This window comes from Nomascus leucogenys, chromosome 4, assembly GCF_006542625.1.
Source record: "Nomascus leucogenys isolate Asia chromosome 4, Asia_NLE_v1, whole genome shotgun sequence".
Classification (NCBI taxonomy): domain Eukaryota; kingdom Metazoa; phylum Chordata; class Mammalia; order Primates; family Hylobatidae; genus Nomascus; species Nomascus leucogenys.
The window spans coordinates 64,988,082-65,005,229 of record NC_044384.1 but is presented as its reverse complement, the minus strand read 5'-3'; the positions used below and the strand labels follow the sequence as shown (position 1 = coordinate 65,005,229).

The 17,148-nt window shown below is 41.4% G+C and overlaps 1 protein-coding gene and 1 non-coding gene across 3 annotated transcripts in view; both read left to right on the top strand.

Annotated features, from left to right (window-relative positions):
* The window catches only part of L3MBTL4 (L3MBTL histone methyl-lysine binding protein 4), a 481,074-nt gene that overhangs the window by 403,288 nt on the left and 60,638 nt on the right, over window positions 1–17,148 (top strand). The window contains exon 17 of one of the 2 annotated variants that reach the window (XM_012506197.2): window positions 85–2,972. The exons of the other annotated variant lie outside the window; for it this stretch is intronic. Coding sequence (XP_012361651.2) covers window positions 85–185 — 101 coding nt within the window. The 3' untranslated portion in view covers window positions 186–2,972. Of the gene's footprint in view, window positions 1–84; window positions 2,973–17,148 lie in introns of those variants that run through there. 2 annotated transcript variants of the gene reach the window in all.
* LOC115834850 lies at window positions 14,320–14,436 on the top strand. The gene has a single exon (XR_004029851.1). It is a non-coding gene; the product is annotated as a U5 spliceosomal RNA (small nuclear RNA).

The following is a 17,148-nucleotide window of genomic DNA, read 5'->3' as shown; positions in this document are numbered from 1 at the left end:
TTCCATTCAGTGATATAAAACAGCACATCACAAAGCTTTTTTGCACGTAACTTGTTGTTAGTTCTTTTTTTTCTTAAATTTAAGGCCAGGTGCGGTGGCTCGTGCCTGTAATCCCAGCACTTTGGGAGGCCGAGGCAGGCAGATCACGAGATCAGAGATCAAGACCATCCTGGCCAACACAGTGAAACCCCATCTCTACCAAAAATACAAAAAATTAGCCAGGCGTGGTGGTGGGTGCCTATAGTCCCACCAACTGCAGAAGCTGAGGCAGGAGAATTGCTATTGCTTGAACCCAGGAGGCAGAGATTACAATGAGCTGAGATTGCACCACTGCACTCCAGCCTGGGCAACAGAGCAAGACTCCATCTCAAAAAAAAAAAAAAAAAAAAAGAGAAAAAGGTGGAGGGGGCGGAGAAATTCCTTTTAATGGGTACAAACCACACAATGCAGGTGACCATTACTCTAAAAGCCCAGGCTTCATCACTATGCAATATATCTGTGTAACAAAACTGTACTTGTGCCTGCTAAATCTATGAAATTAAAAAAAAAAACCATGAATCTGATTTGCTTTTGGTCACCAGATGTCTGCAGATAGGCACACAGAGGTGTGAGACAGCACTTTCCATTTGCCCTTCATCTCGTGTTCCTCTGCCATTCCCCATGAAGTCGTGCTGGGGCTGACCTGCTGGAGGATGAGACCTGTGAAGCTGAGTCAGCTGCCCCGGTCATCCCGGCCAAGGCCATGTCCTCTCTGCTCAGCCAACAACTGTCCAACAAACATGTGAATGAGTCCTGCTGAAATCAGAACTGACCAGCCCACTTGAGTCTAAATCCCTGACAGACAGATGTGTGAACTAAGTAAATACTTAAAAAAATGAGATGCTGATGGTCCCTGAATTTCTCAAGAGGCAAAGAATGGTCCCACCTAGCAACTTATAAATGTTCAGAAGTTAGATGGCCACGGAGAAGTAGCACCTCATGTATGTTCTCTTGCTATCTACAGTAAGGTGAATGAAGGCATTTACCTTCTCTGCACCCAGAAAACCTATAACCCAATGCCCAGGAACACAAGAATGCTGTTCACCGTTCTGCTGTGCTTATTAGCAGAAGATATGTCAGCTCACAAAATCCCCTTTGAAACAGAAACTAAAATAATGCTCAATGATCATTCTACTCCCACGGGAGGAGGAAGAGGAGCATAAATCAGGACAAGAGCTGGGTTTAGAACTTGGATCACATGTGGTTTTTCTCAATGATCACAAACCCCAGCTTCCTATAATTAATAATTGGATGTATTAAATATTTTATGGAGCAGTCTATCCAGAGAGCAACTATAAAATGGAAACATGGATCAGCTTGGTAAAGGGAAAGATGAAATTGTAGAATTAATTAGTTTGTTCGTGCATTGAGTATTTCATAACAATAAACTTACTGTATTTATAAAGGGAGAAAACTCTGGGTGTAATTTGGCTGCCTGGTTGTTTATATCCTACAGTGCAGTTTCAGTATGTTTCATGTTTGTGTGCCTGTTTTAAAATGTTTTACTTCATTATCGTAAGAAGTTTTTAATGCAATGAAACTTCAAGCCAGAAAAATCTTAGAAAATTAATGAAATAGGGAGTAGAGAGAAATGGAGATAGCATTAAACTAAATACAAAGAAGAAATTGAAACAAATTTTTTTATTTGACAAAAATTAGCCGGGCGTGGTGGCGGGCGCCTGTAATCCCCGCTACTCAGGAAGCTGAGGTGAGAGAATCGCTTGAACCTGGGAGGTGGAGGCAGTGAGCTGAGATCGTGCGACTGTACACCGCCAGCCTGGGCAACAGAGTGAGACTCCGTCTCCAAAAAAAAAAAGAGTCTCTTCATTAAAATAAACCTGATACTTCACTTGTTTAGTAAAGCAATGCAAATTAATACCTGATGATAAAGTCAGAAGATGTATATATGTTTGTGTTCCTGCTTTCTTTCATTTCACAGTCTAATTCTCCCAGACATGGATTTTTGCTAGCTATTTGTTCTATCACCCAGAATTTTGAGAAGGCTTAAAAGCATATTATTGATTTGTGCACTTGGTGCAAAATTCAAAAGGTATAAAGGGGTATACAGTAAATATAAGTTCTCTCCCTGAACCTGATCCTCAGCCTTCAGTTTCCTCCCTTGGAATAATCACTGTACACTTCTCTTGTGTGTCTTTCTAAAAATATGTTCTGTTTATTTAAGTATATGTGTGTATGTGTATTTACACAAGTGATGGCATACCGCATACATTGTTAAACAGTTTCCTCGTGTCCTTTAGCAATAAAATCTGACCAGCAGTTCTTAACACATGGAGCTGCACACTATAAGTGACCACCCTGCCCATGGCCACCTGGGTGGTTTTCAATGTTGCTATGTAAAGGAGGCTTAAAAGTGTCTTCTATAGGTGTCAGCTTGACTGGAAAATAAAAAGTGTCTTCTGTACTCATCACTCATGCTTGTGAGAATCTACAGGATAGATTCTGTATGTGAATCTATCCTATTCTAATCCTTTTCAGCATTTCCTCACTTGTTCATTTTTCCAAATGAACTTTAATATCAGTTTTTCTGTTACAACTTTTTTCCATTCTAGTTGGTTAATTTTGAGATTGCAATACATTTATTATTTAACTTTTAATTTTACCCTTTATGAACTTGAGCATAGTAAGCTGTTCCCATACTCAAACATTTCATGTCCTGTAATTGCATTCTAAGTTTTCCTTTATGTAGAACTTGCACCCTTCTTACGAAGTTTATTCCTAAGCACTTTATCATTTTTGTTGCCACAGTGAATGGAAGTATTTCTTCTTTGATGTCCTCCACCTAAGATTGTTTGTATGGAAAGGTTGTATATTTCTGTGTATTACATTTAATCCTGCCACTGTAATCTTCTTATTTGTAATTTTTTCATGTAATTATTTTGGGTTTCTAGGTAAATAAACATGTCACCTACAAATAATTGTCATTTTACCTATTGAAAGTTCTTTATTCTAATTTTCCCCTGAAACTGAAATATCTTAATTACTTTATAACAGTGTAGTTAAGCATCCTCCCTGGCAGACAAGGTCAGGGTCCCCTGTGATTGCAGTTGACTATGTCTCCTGTGTAGCCAACAAGAACCCTGTACTGCCTTCACTTAATTCTACTTTTGCTTTTATTTTAGTTTTGTTGGTTGTTCTTTTATTTGCTGATAGAAATTACAGTAATTCAATCCTCATATTTATTTAGTACTAAAGAACAGTGGGTGAGAAGTAGTCGTGGTTTCAGTGATTTAAACTTTCACTTTTTAGGTTTCTTTACAAATTCTGTTTAACATTCAGAGAAAGCAAAATAAGTCACAGCAGTTTAAAATTATCCAGTTTAAAAGGTATGGAGTATTATTTTAATATTGAGTCTATTTTACTATAGTCTCATTATCTGAAAACTAGTAATCTTGTGGGGAACCAAATTAATTCTTTTCTTTCTTCTATAACTTAATTCAGTGGTGACTCCAGTATCACAATGCTCTTAAGACTCGTTAGTATAAACACTAGCTGTGAACTCCCATTGACAATTGCTACAAAGAGAATAAAATACCTAGGAATACAACTTACAAGGGATGTGAAGGACCTCTTCAAGGAGAACTACAAACCACTGCTCAAGGAAATAAGAGAGGACACAAACAAATGGAAAAACATTCCATGCTCATGGATAGGAAGAATCAATATCGTGAAAATGGCCATACTGCCCAAAATAATTTATGGATTCAATGCTATTCCCATTAAGCTACCATTGACTTTCTTCACAGAATTAGACAAAACTACTTTAAGTTTCACATGGAATCAGAAAAGAGCCCCATATAGCCAAGACAATCCTAAGCAAAAAGAACAAAGCTGGAGGCATCATGCTACCTGACTTCAAACTATACTACAAGGCTACAGTAACTGAAACAGCATGGTACTGTTACCATAACAGATGTAAGGACTGATGGAACAGAACAGAGACCTCAGAAATAACACCACACATCTACGACCATTTGATCTTCAACAAACCTGACCAAACAAGCAATGGGAAAGGGTTCCCTATTTGATAAATGGTGCCGGGAAACTGGCTAACCATATGCATAAAACAGAAACTGGACCCCTTCCTTACACCTTATACAAAAATTAACTCAAGATGGATTAATTAAGACTTAAATGTAAAACCTAAAATCATAAAAACCCTAGAAGAAAACCTAGGCAATACCATTCAGGACATATACATGGGCAAAGACTTCATGACTAAAACATCAACAGCAACAGCAATTGCAACAAAAGCCAAAATTGACAAATGGGATCTAGTCAAACAAAAGAGCTTCTGCACAATGAAAGAAATTATCATCAGAGTGAATAGGCAACCTACAGAATGGGAGAAAATTTTTGCAAACTACCCATCTAACAAAGGTCTAATATCCAGAATTTACAAGGAACTTACACAAATTTATGAGAAAAAAGCAAGCAACCCCATCAAAAAGTGGGCAAAGGATATGAACAGACACTTCTCAAAAGAAGACATTTCTGAGGACAACAAACATATGAAAAAAGCTCATCACCACTGGTCATTAGAGAAATGGAAATCAAAACCACAGAGAGATACCATCTCACGCCAGTTAGAATGGTGATCATTAAAAAGTCGGGAAACAACAGATGCTGGAGAGGCTGTGGAGAAATTGGAATGTTTTTACACTGTTGGTGGGAGTGTGAATTAGTTCAACCATTGTGGAAGACAGTGTGGCAATTCCTCAAGGATCAAGAACCAGAAATACCATTTGACCCAGCAATCCCATTACTGGGTATACACCCAAAGAATTATAAATCATTCTACTATAAAGACACATGCACATTTATGTTTATTGCAGCACTATTTACAATAGCAAAGACTTAGAACCAACCCAAATGTCCTTCAATGATAGACAATAAAGAAAATGTGGCACATATAGACCATGGAATACTACGCAGCTATAAAAATGAATGAGTTCATGTCCTTTGCAGGGACCACGGATGAAGCTGGAAGCCATTATTCTTAGCAAACTAACATAGGAACAGAAAACCAAACACCGCATGTTCTCACTCATAAGTCAGTGTTGAACAATCAGAACACATGGACACAGGGAGGGGAACATCATACAGTGGCACCTCTTGCGGGAGTGGGGTCAAGGGAGGGAGAGCATTAGGACAAATACCTAATGCATGTGGGGCTTAAAACCTGGATGATGAGTTGATGGGTGCAGCAAACCACCATGGCACATGTATACCTATGTAACAAACCTGCACGTTCTGCACATGGATCCCAGAACTTAAAGTAAAAAACAAACAAACAATACACCAACTGTTTTACTGGTGAGTGGACATGCAAGTTAATTAACATTCCTGGTTGCAAGAATATTAATAATCTAGGTTTTATTGTTGTCAAATTTAACATAACATGAGGTAAATTAAGGCAATAAATTATAGATTTGATCTTAGCTTAGAAACCAATTCGTTATGTGACCTTTGGCAAGCCATTTAACCTCTCTACTTAGATAATTTCAACTTATGAATGTGACTGTTATTAAACATTCAATATTAAAGTAAATGTTAATTAATATTCAATATTCAACCCCTTATGTTTGTAATCATACTCTCAGTCACTATTATGAGTCCTCACTAAACAGCCCATGGTGTTGATAGTGTTACTCACTGTGGTTATTCTGATCCTCACGTGACATTTTAGATGTTGAAATTGGATAGGTGTTCATGACCTCTTCCTTAGCTCTTTGGCAGATTGAGGGAGTGGCTGGGATTAAAACCCACAGTCATAGGTTTTTAATCAGCTGCTGTCTTTAGCTCACCGTAAGTTCATCAGACTGTCTCCCATAGCTTATTATCAAAGGGGCACCCACCTAAATTTTCTTTAAATTCTATATACCAAGCCTTTTCCTTTCTTCTAGGACACCAGAATTTGTCTTTTGTTCTAACCATACTTTGTTATGATGTCCTATTTTTATATTTCTAAGGCTAAAAGAATGTTCATTGTAGAGTCAATGGGAGGAAAAGACACATGAGAGAAGTCAGTCATATCATAATGAATCTGCCAATTTACTGAGTTCTTGTTCATCTGCAGCTGACGTAGTTTAAGTGATAATGTATGACCAACATTTTTTACCCTAACAGCCATCAGATAGATAGAAGCAAAATATTCACTAACATTTTAGAACAGGGGTCCCCAACCTATGGGCCATGGATGGGTACTGGCCCAAGGCCTTTTAGGAACCAGGCTGCACAGCAGGAAGTGAGCAGCAGGCTGGTGAGCATTACTGCCTGAGCTCCACCTCCTGTCAGATCAGCGATGGCATTAGATTCTCATAGGAGCGCAAACCCTATTGTGAACTGCACATGCGAGGGATCTAGGTTGCACATTCCATGCGGGACTCTAACTAATGCCTGATGACTTGAGGTGCAACAGTTTATCCCAAAACCACCCCTTGCCCAAGCCTCTGTCTGTGAAAAAAATGTCTTCCACGAATCTGGTCCCTGGTGCCAAAAAGATTGGGAACCACTGTTTTAGAATATAGAGCAGTAATCCTGAAACTAATCAGCAATACAAAACTACACATAGGAAAGGTCTGGAAGAGTTAAACAGAGTGAATGTTTTTAGAAATGGAGAAAAACTGAAATATATCCACACGCAAATGCATTAATCAGACACTGATAGCATGAAAAGGCATAGGCATGTTTGAAGTTTATGATTTGTTTTGAAAAGATGAGATGAAGCTTGGTTTTCTTTCGATGCGTTGAGGTCTGTGGGGTTTGGGGCCAGTGGATGCCCTGTCTGAATTTAGAGACCTCTCAAAGGAGAGGCAGAGGTGACTCTTCTTAACCGAAAAGAGAGTGTCTTTAAAGTAGATCTTTTTGTGACATTTACCTGGGCGGTCAGTGCTGCAGCTATCCAGTGGATGCTTAGCTATGTGTTCCAGTTCTGGAATATCATTTTTCTAGGATGATGTCTTGTTTTGTTTTTACCAGAACCAGGACCCTTGTTTTCTCATGCTCTCTGCAAAATTGTAACTTTACTGAGGAATTTGGAGAGATCCTATCAGTATGATCTCCCTGAGGTGCTGAGAGGAGGTGCTGATGGGAAGTCATGAGTAAACAGGGAAAAGAAAAGAAGCCTCTTGGAAGAGAAAGCTATAAATTATTTTTAAAAACCCTCTGTGATTATTTAGCTAAATGCAGGAGGCGTAGTGAACTTTATTTTCAAGTATGTAACCTTTTCACAGTCATAAACTGCATACCAGAATGTGCAGTGGTTTTAATTAACCACCCTGTTGTGTGAAACCAAAAACCAAACTGAATATGAGGGTCTTTTTTAATACCCATTGATTTGAGTAATTAGAAAAAAAAAGGAAGCATTGTAAGCAGCATTCTGCAGCTGAATTTATCCCTGTCTTTTTACTTTTAACTAGAGTTGGAGAAAAAAATGTAAATTACACTATTTGGTTTCATTTCTTAGTTTAGAAAAATGAGTATGACCAGCAGTAATTAATTAGCAGAGGCACTCTTTATGTAATAGTTTCTTTCAGATAGTGTACCTTGAGGGGGGAAAGTAGGCAGTTTGCGTGTTTTGTGGGCTTTAGTGACTATGATTTAGCAAAACAATATCCTGGAATGTATTAGGAAATAAAAATGACAGATTCATCTTGCTCTATTTTCTGCCCTGAAAAGCTATTTATGTAAGTATAAATGCTGTATTTGTATTGTGGTACAAAGATAGCTGCAAAAGATGGGCTCCTTAGTCACTGTTTTTGAGATGACAGTAAGACAGGGAAAACCAGGAAACTACCACCTGTGTTGTGATTATCAACTCCATATAAAACATGCATGGATATGCTCTCATTTGAAGAAATTCCAATCGATGACCATCCAAACTTCAAAATGCGTAAGTGAGGGTAATTGTGAATATTGCAAAAGAATGCTGTCAAAGAAGTAATAAGGCCGGGCATGGTGGCTCATGCCTGTAATCCCAGCACTTTGGGAGGCTGAGGCGGGCAGATCACGTGAGGTCAGGAGTTCAAGACCAGCCTGGCCAACATGGTGAAACCTGGTGTCTACTAAAGATACAAAAATTAGCCAGGTACCTTTATTTTTAATCTTGGTGGGACTTCTTCCAGTGTGGGAAAAGCGATCAAATAAGTCACACGGGTAGATTTTTGAAAGGAGACTAACAGACTTGTAAAAAGTGTAATAGCTGTGTATTCGCACAGGCATTTTGTTGCAATTGAAGTGCATTGGGTTCAAATAATAAATCTACTACTGAAACACTGCATGATCTTGGGCAAATTACCTAAGTTTTAAACTTCAGATCCCACTTGGAACATACAGGATAATTGTACTCTTCCCGCGTGGCTGAAGACAGGTGAGGTGTGAAAGGTACTGCCCCACACAGGCACACAGTTTATTATCACGGTATATGAATACGGTTTTCAGTTACAATTACTTTAAATACCTCTTCCAGGCAACTTAATAGTTGTAAACTATTAAACTCTCCCCTTCTTTTTACATATTTCCCACAATGTCTGGCATGGTGTTTATCAAAAAGGGGTATTTAATAAATGCTTGTAGCATGTTGAATTATTTGATCCTGATTTACTTACTTTCTCATTTCATAGAAAGTGAAATTAGTCCACAGGAAATTAGCCATGTATTTCTACACTTTCCACTGGAATGTTCTTCATTCTATCAAAAGGAAAGAAAAGCTGGCTTACTTTCTTCAGATTTTTTACTTTTCCATTTGACTTTTAAGGACTATTAAAAAAAAATAGGACTTTCTTTTATCTTTCCACGTCATGAAACAGTGCACTCAGATGCAAAGATCATTTTCCACTTTTCTGATCTTTTCCAGTTTTATTATCATCTCCAAAGCTAATGAGAGCCACTGCTCCCTGTCTATTCTCTGCTACAGAAGTCAGTATGTCTAGCCACATAAATGATTTCTTTTAAACTCTTAGTATAGCCACACCTTTACTGGAAAGGAGCAGGAAACAGCGCCCAGGGAGCGACCTCACTGTATTGAGCTCTGCCCTCCCACCAGGCACGCCTTCCTCAGGGCTTTGCATCTGTAATCTCACTTATCCTCGCAGCATCCCACAGGCCCTTGTTTTACCAGTGAGTAACCAGAGGCCTAATGGGATTAAGAAATTTACGCAAGGTCAGGAGGAGGCTAGAAAGTGAGGGTGGGAAGAGTCAAACCCAAGCAGTATAACTCCGAGGCAGGAATCTTAACCACTGCCTGAGGACTAACAGCAGCACTTCTCCCTTTGTACAGAAGGCACAAATATGTGCTCAGTGATACTTCTTGATATATAAAAGTAAAAAAGAGAAAACATTTTGAAATGCATAAACTTTGGATTTCACTCCTGCCTTACTTGTGGCTGGGTGACCCTAAGCCAAATCATGCAGGCTTTGTGCCTTAATTTTCACAAATCAACAACAAATTAAAATACACACCTTACAGAGATGTTGTTGGGATTCAATATGATAATCCTTATAAAGCAAGTAGGTAGCACTATGCTTGGCACACAGGTGGATGATGGAGCTACTGTAATGACTGATTTTTAAAGACCTTTTGAGCAGTGCTAAATTACAGCATCAACTATAATCTGTTGGCAGTAAGAAATCATTGGATGTCTATAAACTTGTCCCAGAGGTACATGATCAGATTTGTGTTGTTGAAAAAATGACTTCAAAAGCATTGTGGAGGCTGTAGTCAGTGGGAGCAAAATCAGAGATAAGGCACGTGGTCACAGGCTTCCCTGAGGTCTAGGCAAGAGGAGGTGAAGGTTTGAGCAGAACGGTGGTCATAGACACAGAAGCACAGCTCCATGAATATTGCAGAGAAGGAACTAAAGGGATTGAGCTGCCATTTGGAGGTAAGGAAATGAAGTGGTTACACATGGCCTTGTAATAGCAGCTGGGCATATGGTGAATATGGTGATGCTATTAACCACAAATAAGAAATACTTGTAGAGAAATAGATTGTATGGTGAAGATCATGAGGCCAATTTGAGAAAGGCTGAATTTTAGATTTCCTACCAAAAATCACAGAGAAAATGTTTATTAGAAATTGGCCCAGGGTACAGAAGTTACATCTGAGACATAGACCAACATTTGGGATTAATAGAGAGAGTGGCAGAAGATGCCTGGTAGTAAATGACTATCAGCAGCATCACCACCACCACCACACTGGGGGTCCCAGCAGCGCTCAGCACATCTTTGTGGCAGGAGGAGGAGGTAGAAGGGAAGGACTAGAGAGAGTGTGTAATGCCTGAAGAGAAAGTGCCTTGGAGAGGAGAGAGGCAGGGGAGGCAGGAAGAGCTGGCAGGGAGGCTGAGAAACCGCCCCCACCGCCACACCAGGAGAACTGGGACCAGAGGTGCACCATGCAATGGCTTCGATTCTCAACTTACCTCCGTTTGTCTACATTGAAAAAGATTTCACAGAAACCCTAAGGATCAGTGTCTTCCCTTTTGTGCACTCCTCACAAATAGTCTGAATGCTGCTATTTAGTCACTTCCATGCAGGGAGGGCCACAAAAGGCAGTTGCCCCACTGGAGAGCAGCTCCTGTTGCAGGTTACAAAGGGGAACAGGACGGCACGCCACAGTGCTTCCAACAGATTCTGTCTGAAAATGAGTGACTCATGGTCTTAGCTCTTTGTCACCTTCAGTCTATTTTTCCATTGTCCTTTTCTGAATTTCTTCACCAAGCTTTATGCTACCCTTCAGATATATTTATTGGCAGTGTCTCCCACAGCTACATGGAAATACACTGAAAAAGGGAAAAAAGTTTCACCATGCTCTGCATTTCAATGAGGAGACTTGGGTTCAAGATGTGCCTTTGCCTCTGCAGAGCTCCTCCCCGCCCTCAGCCTGCAGCAGGCTAGCTCCTCTATCCTCACGGCCTGGCCCTGCTGTCAAGGTGCCCAATGAGCACCTCATTGCAAAACCCGAGGACTGTGTCCAGGGCTTCACTTACTTGACCATGGAAAAGCGTTGGGCCGTGTGAGACCATTCCCACCTTCTTGAAATCTACTTTGGCTTCCCAGACATCATCCTAGACTCAATTTTCTCCCATCTGGCCTCTCCTTCTTTCTCAGATTCGTTTGCTGCCTCCTCTTTCTCTATCTGACTTAAAATATTATTTCGTGGAGCTCTCTTCTCTCCCAGTCTCTGAGTAATTTCACTCAGTCTTACGGCTAATGGCTTCCAAAGTTCTGTCTCCAGCTCCTATTCCCACCTTGACCTTCCTCTGCTTAGTAAGCACATCCACCCCAGACATATGAAACTAGTCCAAACCAAATTTATTATCCTATCTTCCAAGCCTAGATCAGAAAATGGTTCCACCATCTAACCAATTGCTCAAGCCAGTAACCTAGGAGCGTCCTTGACTCCTCTCCTTCACAAATCACCTATATCCAATTAGAAACCAAATCTATTGATTTTGCCTCCGAAGTCTTCTCTCCCTCTCTGCTTTTGCAACTAGTGCAGGCCCCAAGAGTCTCTCTCATTTTGACTACAGGATGGTGTCTCCTTATCTGGTCTTCCTGACTCTCTGCTTACTTCCCTACATCTTATTCTCCTCGTTGCAGTTAAAGTGATATTTCAAACCTAATCATGGTGCTGAATGCTGAAATCCCTTCAGCAGCCTCTCCAGCAGCCTCAGAATAACCAGCTTTCTGGGACCTTCATGACCTGGTCCTTGCTCACTTCTCCATCCCCATCTGTCTCCTCTGCCTGCCCTCTCACCTCTTGCCTTTGCACATACTGTTTCCTCTTTCCAGAACCTGCTTTCCCCTTTCTTCTCACCTCCACCCAATACCTGACTATATCAGAGCCAGCCCTCTCACCTCAGCCTGGACGTCTCTTCCCTCTTTAGTCTGAATCATTCCTAGCTCCCCCTCCCTCCTTCCCTCCCACAATAGGAAAGGGAGCTTTGCTGGTTAATCTCATAAATCCTATAATCCCTATACTTCTCCCATCATAGCACTTATTATACTCTATTTTAATTATTTAACTATCTCTCCTGTAGAATGTGAGCTCCATGAGGGCAGGGACCATGTGTGTCTTGTTCCTCCCTATATCTTCAGTGCCCAGTTGAGGGTCTGGCACACAGTAGGTATTCAAGACACTTCTGAATAAAGCACCCTGGGAACACAGAGATGGACAAGAGGACGTGCCACCTGTTTTCAAGGACACAAACTTTTAAAGAAAAAAATACGAACAATTATCACATCACAAGTACTGTAATAGAAACATACATGATCCAAATTTGCACAGAAAAGGGAGTGGCTAACTTTGTCTGGAAGACATGAGTTGATCTTTAAAAGTGTGAGGAGCCAATATAAGATCCATCTTTGGACTTAGCTCTGCTACTAATTAGCTTTTCATCTTGGGTGAATTAACCTGACTTCTCTGAATTGTAATTTCATTCTCTACAAAAGTGGAGATAATACCTCACTTTACAAAACTGTAGGGAGGATTAAGTAGACTAATTTAAATGACATATATGAAACCTGGCACCTAGTAGATGCTCTGTAGATAGGAGCTATTTTATCATTTGATTGAATTTCATTTACACAATGCTTCTTGAACTAATTAATGCACCTGAAGACGAACAAGGAAAAAAGAATACATTTCTTGAATGTGACTAAAATTACAACTTCAGCTGGGTCAACATGAGGGGGTTTCTAAACTACAGTCTAATATATAATTTATCATTTGCCTCCATTAAACTGTAATGAACTATTGAGAACCAACGGGACAGTCCTTACACAAAAAAATCTTCTTTTACCACAACCTAGGGAATTATTTGCACTGTTGCCTTCCTGCTTAGAGTAAATTACTAGCTCTGGGTCATCTTTATTCATCTGGATATTGATTCTACACAGTATCACATAATAAGCTCTCACCTCATCAACCTAGTATACTTAGGGAGGTATACTTTAAAGGTATAAAATCTGTGTTCATGAAGCAGCAGAAATGCGTTTGAAGACATTTGCAATGAATATAATTCTGATTAAAAGCTATAGGTAATATCCATGCATCTCCCTTTGTTTCCTTGGGGAAAGACTAATGCACTATAAGCCTATCTTTATGATGTTGATGATTAATCCTAAGAGATAATATCATGACATTTCTATCAACCACTTTCACCTCACTTTCAGGATGCCAACAAGTTGATTTCAGTTAGTTTGGGGTCCCTGAGATAATGTTAAGTCATTAATTAACTTGCGTAGCCTCAGGCATCTTTGCTGGAATCCTTGCTGCTGTCTCTTCCTGTGCTAATCAGAATCTGTTCTGATTGCTTCCAGACGTTAACTCTTTCAGAGCACAGACATGTCATTGGTTTGACAGTTCCTAAAAATTATCCAGTTGTCTAATAATTCATGCTACTGTTTAGATATTCAGAAGTCATTTGTTTACAAGAAGAACAAATTCCAACTGGCCCTCAGAATTCAAAGTAGAGCGGAAATGGCAGGGCTTTCCCTGTTTTAGAACATTTAAAGAATCACACTGCATGCCCACAACACACGGAACGTCTTTCACTTCTGGATGTAGCTGATGCCACTAAAGTCTTTAGTACATGGTCAGTGGTAATGGCCATTCTAGAATCTACCAGGCTTTCTGTGGGTAGGAGAAGGGGTTTGGTGTCATCCTTTACTTCAGAACCTCCCATGGTTCTAGCCTGTGCAGTGGGGGCTCATCAGAATCACCCATGCAGCCTTTGCTTACGTGCACATGCTCAAGCCCCACCTAAGAGACCAGTTCTGGAAACGCAGCCGAATGTAGGTATATTTTTCACTTTTAGGGGCTATTTGGATAAACAGGTATGGTTGGGAGTCACTGTCCTTTGGGTGGGCAGCCTCGGTTCAACTTTCCAGCCTCCTCTCCTGCTGCACTAAGGACTCCGCCCGATCAGTCACTTGCACATCTCCATCTTCATGGTGTCACCTCTACCGTGAGCCTCCTCTTCCTCTCTACTGAAATCCGAAGCATTTCTTAAAATAGCAGCTCTTATACCTTACTGTGCATAAAAAAAACCCTGGAACATCTGAAAAAGTTCTGTTTCCAGCTTTTCCTGCCCTAGAGGTTCTGCTTCACTGGGGCTGGGATAGGGTCTGGACAGGACATTTTTTTTTAAGCTCTCCGGTCAACTCCAAGACAATCATGGCTCTGGTCTGAAAACGACTGCTTTCCGCTTTTCTCTGCACAACCTTCCCCAAATCTAGCTCTCAGAATTAATTGCTCTCATGTTCTGGTTTCTTGTCAGAACGAATCAATCTTTCACCTTTTACTAAAGATTCCTGTGGAGAGGGACAGTTGTGAGTTCACAACCAAACTTTTTAAGGCCTTGTTTAGGCAGGGCTAAATGAAAAGTTAAAAAAAAAAAAGAATTAATTGCTCTTTCCTCTGATCAGAGCACTTCGCTCATCCCACTGGTGTGCACTCTCTGCATGATATTATGGGCTGTTACCCAAGGGTCTGTCTCCTCATTTAACGGGCAGTCCTCAAGGGCAGAGACCATGCTATCTTCATTTTTGTGTTCCTGCCCTTAATTCAGTGTCTGGCACAATTCAGAAAACGTATGTCAAATAGACAGTAGTGTTTTGTGACATAATATGTATTTATAATTTAAAATTACAGTGTAAAATCTAGAAAAAGTAAATAAAATTCCACAGCTGCTGCTCTGTGACTCAGCGTCAGTGTCAAGAGGAGACTGTTTTCTTCTCGATTTGGGGCGGCTGTGGCGCCAGCATCTCTCACGCTGTCACTGCTCAAGAAGTGTCTCCAATCAGCAGCAGGCCCAGCCTGTCCACTCTCATTTCAACTGCATTTAAATCCATTTTGCATGTTTCTTTCAACATCAGCTTTTGAAATCACTTTCCAAGAAGAAAACAATCTGTGCTGGAGATGCTGAATGCTTGTGGCCATTTTCTTCTTTCTTTTTGCCAGATTTCTGTAATGGGCAGGACCAGCATCCCGTGACGGGTGTTGTGTTCACCTCATGACCACGGACTCCAGGGAGATGGTAGGCTTCATCCCTCAGCTCAGGTGGGCCATTTACCACCCCCTCTGCTCAGCTCTGTCCTGAGAGGCGGATGGTCAGGAGGCTGTGGTACCCCTGGCCTGGCTGCCTCTCCGTGCCCCTTCCCCACAGGCTCTCTCTCCACAGGGTCTTTTCTCTGTGCTGCACCCCTGCCCTCTGCCCGCCACTTGGCTTTTCACCCTTCAGGTCTCCATTTAGCTATCATCCTCACCAGGAAAACTTCCCAATCCTCCTAAAACTGAGTCGGGGGCTCCCATGTTCTCCTATTTGTTTATCATAGGTATTGTAGACTTAGCAAATCATGCTATTAGTAAAATCACCTGTTTGCCAGGCATGCAGAGTGGTATAGTAGACTTTGGAGACTCAGAGGGGGAGCAGGAAGGGGATAAGGGATAAAAAGCTACATATTGGGTACAATGTACACTACTCGGTGAGTCTCTTTGCACAGAGACTGAGCTTTGTGCCTCCATTCCTGGCCTTCATGGGCCACTAATGTGTCTTTGCAGTTTCATTCCTATGAAGAATATTTGAGTTAGAGATACTGAGCTAGTCCCTGTGGAACAATCAAAGGATAAAAAGACATGCCCCTTACCTGCAGATTGCTTTCAGAGAAATTAAAGCCATAATCACATAAGTAAGATTACACAGATCAGAGCCAAATGGTGCCTAAGAAGTGACCATTGTAGTTGGTGTCCCAGTATCTGCAGCATGTAGTTCGAAATTCCAGCCATCTCTCAAGGTCCACCTCCATCTGACCCCTTCCAAAGGCTCCATCCATGCCCCTGCTGCTCCCCTGGAAGAGTCCTCCTCTCTAAACACATGGTTTGTTCTTTGCCCTCCAGATAAACCATGCCAACCCCACTTCCACACCTTTCAAGCAGTGAAGCCCCACCTGGAGTATTTCCCTTTCTCTGTGTCCTGACATGCCCTGTCCTGTAGCGGGGGCCTTCCCTGACCATCCAGCCCAGCGTTCATCTTCTGCAGCAGTCACAGGACACTCAGTAGAGACTGCACCGAGTTGTGAATTTTTATTTTTATTTTTATTTTTTTTGAGACAGTCTTGCTCCGTCATGCAGGCTGGAGTGCAGTGGTGCGATCTCGGCTCACTGCAACCTCCACCTCCCAGATTCAAGTGATTCTCCTGCCTCAGCCTCCTGAGTAGCTGGGACTACAGGCGCATGCCATCATGCCCGGCCAATTTTTTTTTTTGTATTTTTAATAGAGACAACGTTTCACTGTGTTAGCCAGGATGGTCTCGATCTCCTGACCTCATGATTCGCCCACCTCGGCCTCCCAAAGTGCTGGGATTACAGGTGTGAGCCACCGCGCCCAGCCATGATTAATTTTTATGTAAGTGCTTTCTCCCCTCAAGCACCATAGTTTATTTCTTTTACAATTCCCAGTGCTCAATGCAGAGAGTACTGGCTCAACAAATATTTGGAGATGGTAGTCACTTCTGGCTGGAGAAGTCAACAAAGATTCCTAGAGGATGCAACATAAAGGAAGCGTTGTTCTAGATCCCCCAAAGGCTCCTGGGACCTAAAACTCCAAGTTCCACATTTTTGGTATTGTGATGAGAAGAGTCTCTGGGTTTAGGTCTTATCTCTGGGTGGCACTGAGTGTTGACCATAGCTGGCCATCCACCCCCACCTTCTGCAAGCTTCACAAACACCATGTCCTTCTGGCTTCCCTCCCACATCACCACCCCTTCTTCTTCTTGGACTCCTTAACTCAAAGTTTGATTACTAGGAGCCCTTTCCTTTCTCCAGACCTTATGTCTTCTCTACACAGTCCCACTGAGGGATATCATCTACTCCATGGCCTCTGTTAGCAGTGTTTGTGCAGAATACTTTGAAATCTACCTGTGTCTTCAGCCCTCATCTCTATCCTGAGCTCCTAACTCACAAATTCAGCTGCTTGCTAAATAGTCCATTTGTATGACTCCAAGCACCTCCCTCATCATCTTTCCTCACCGCAAACCTCCCCTTCCTCCCTGATCTCTGGGTCAGTAAAGGCATCCCCTTATATCCAC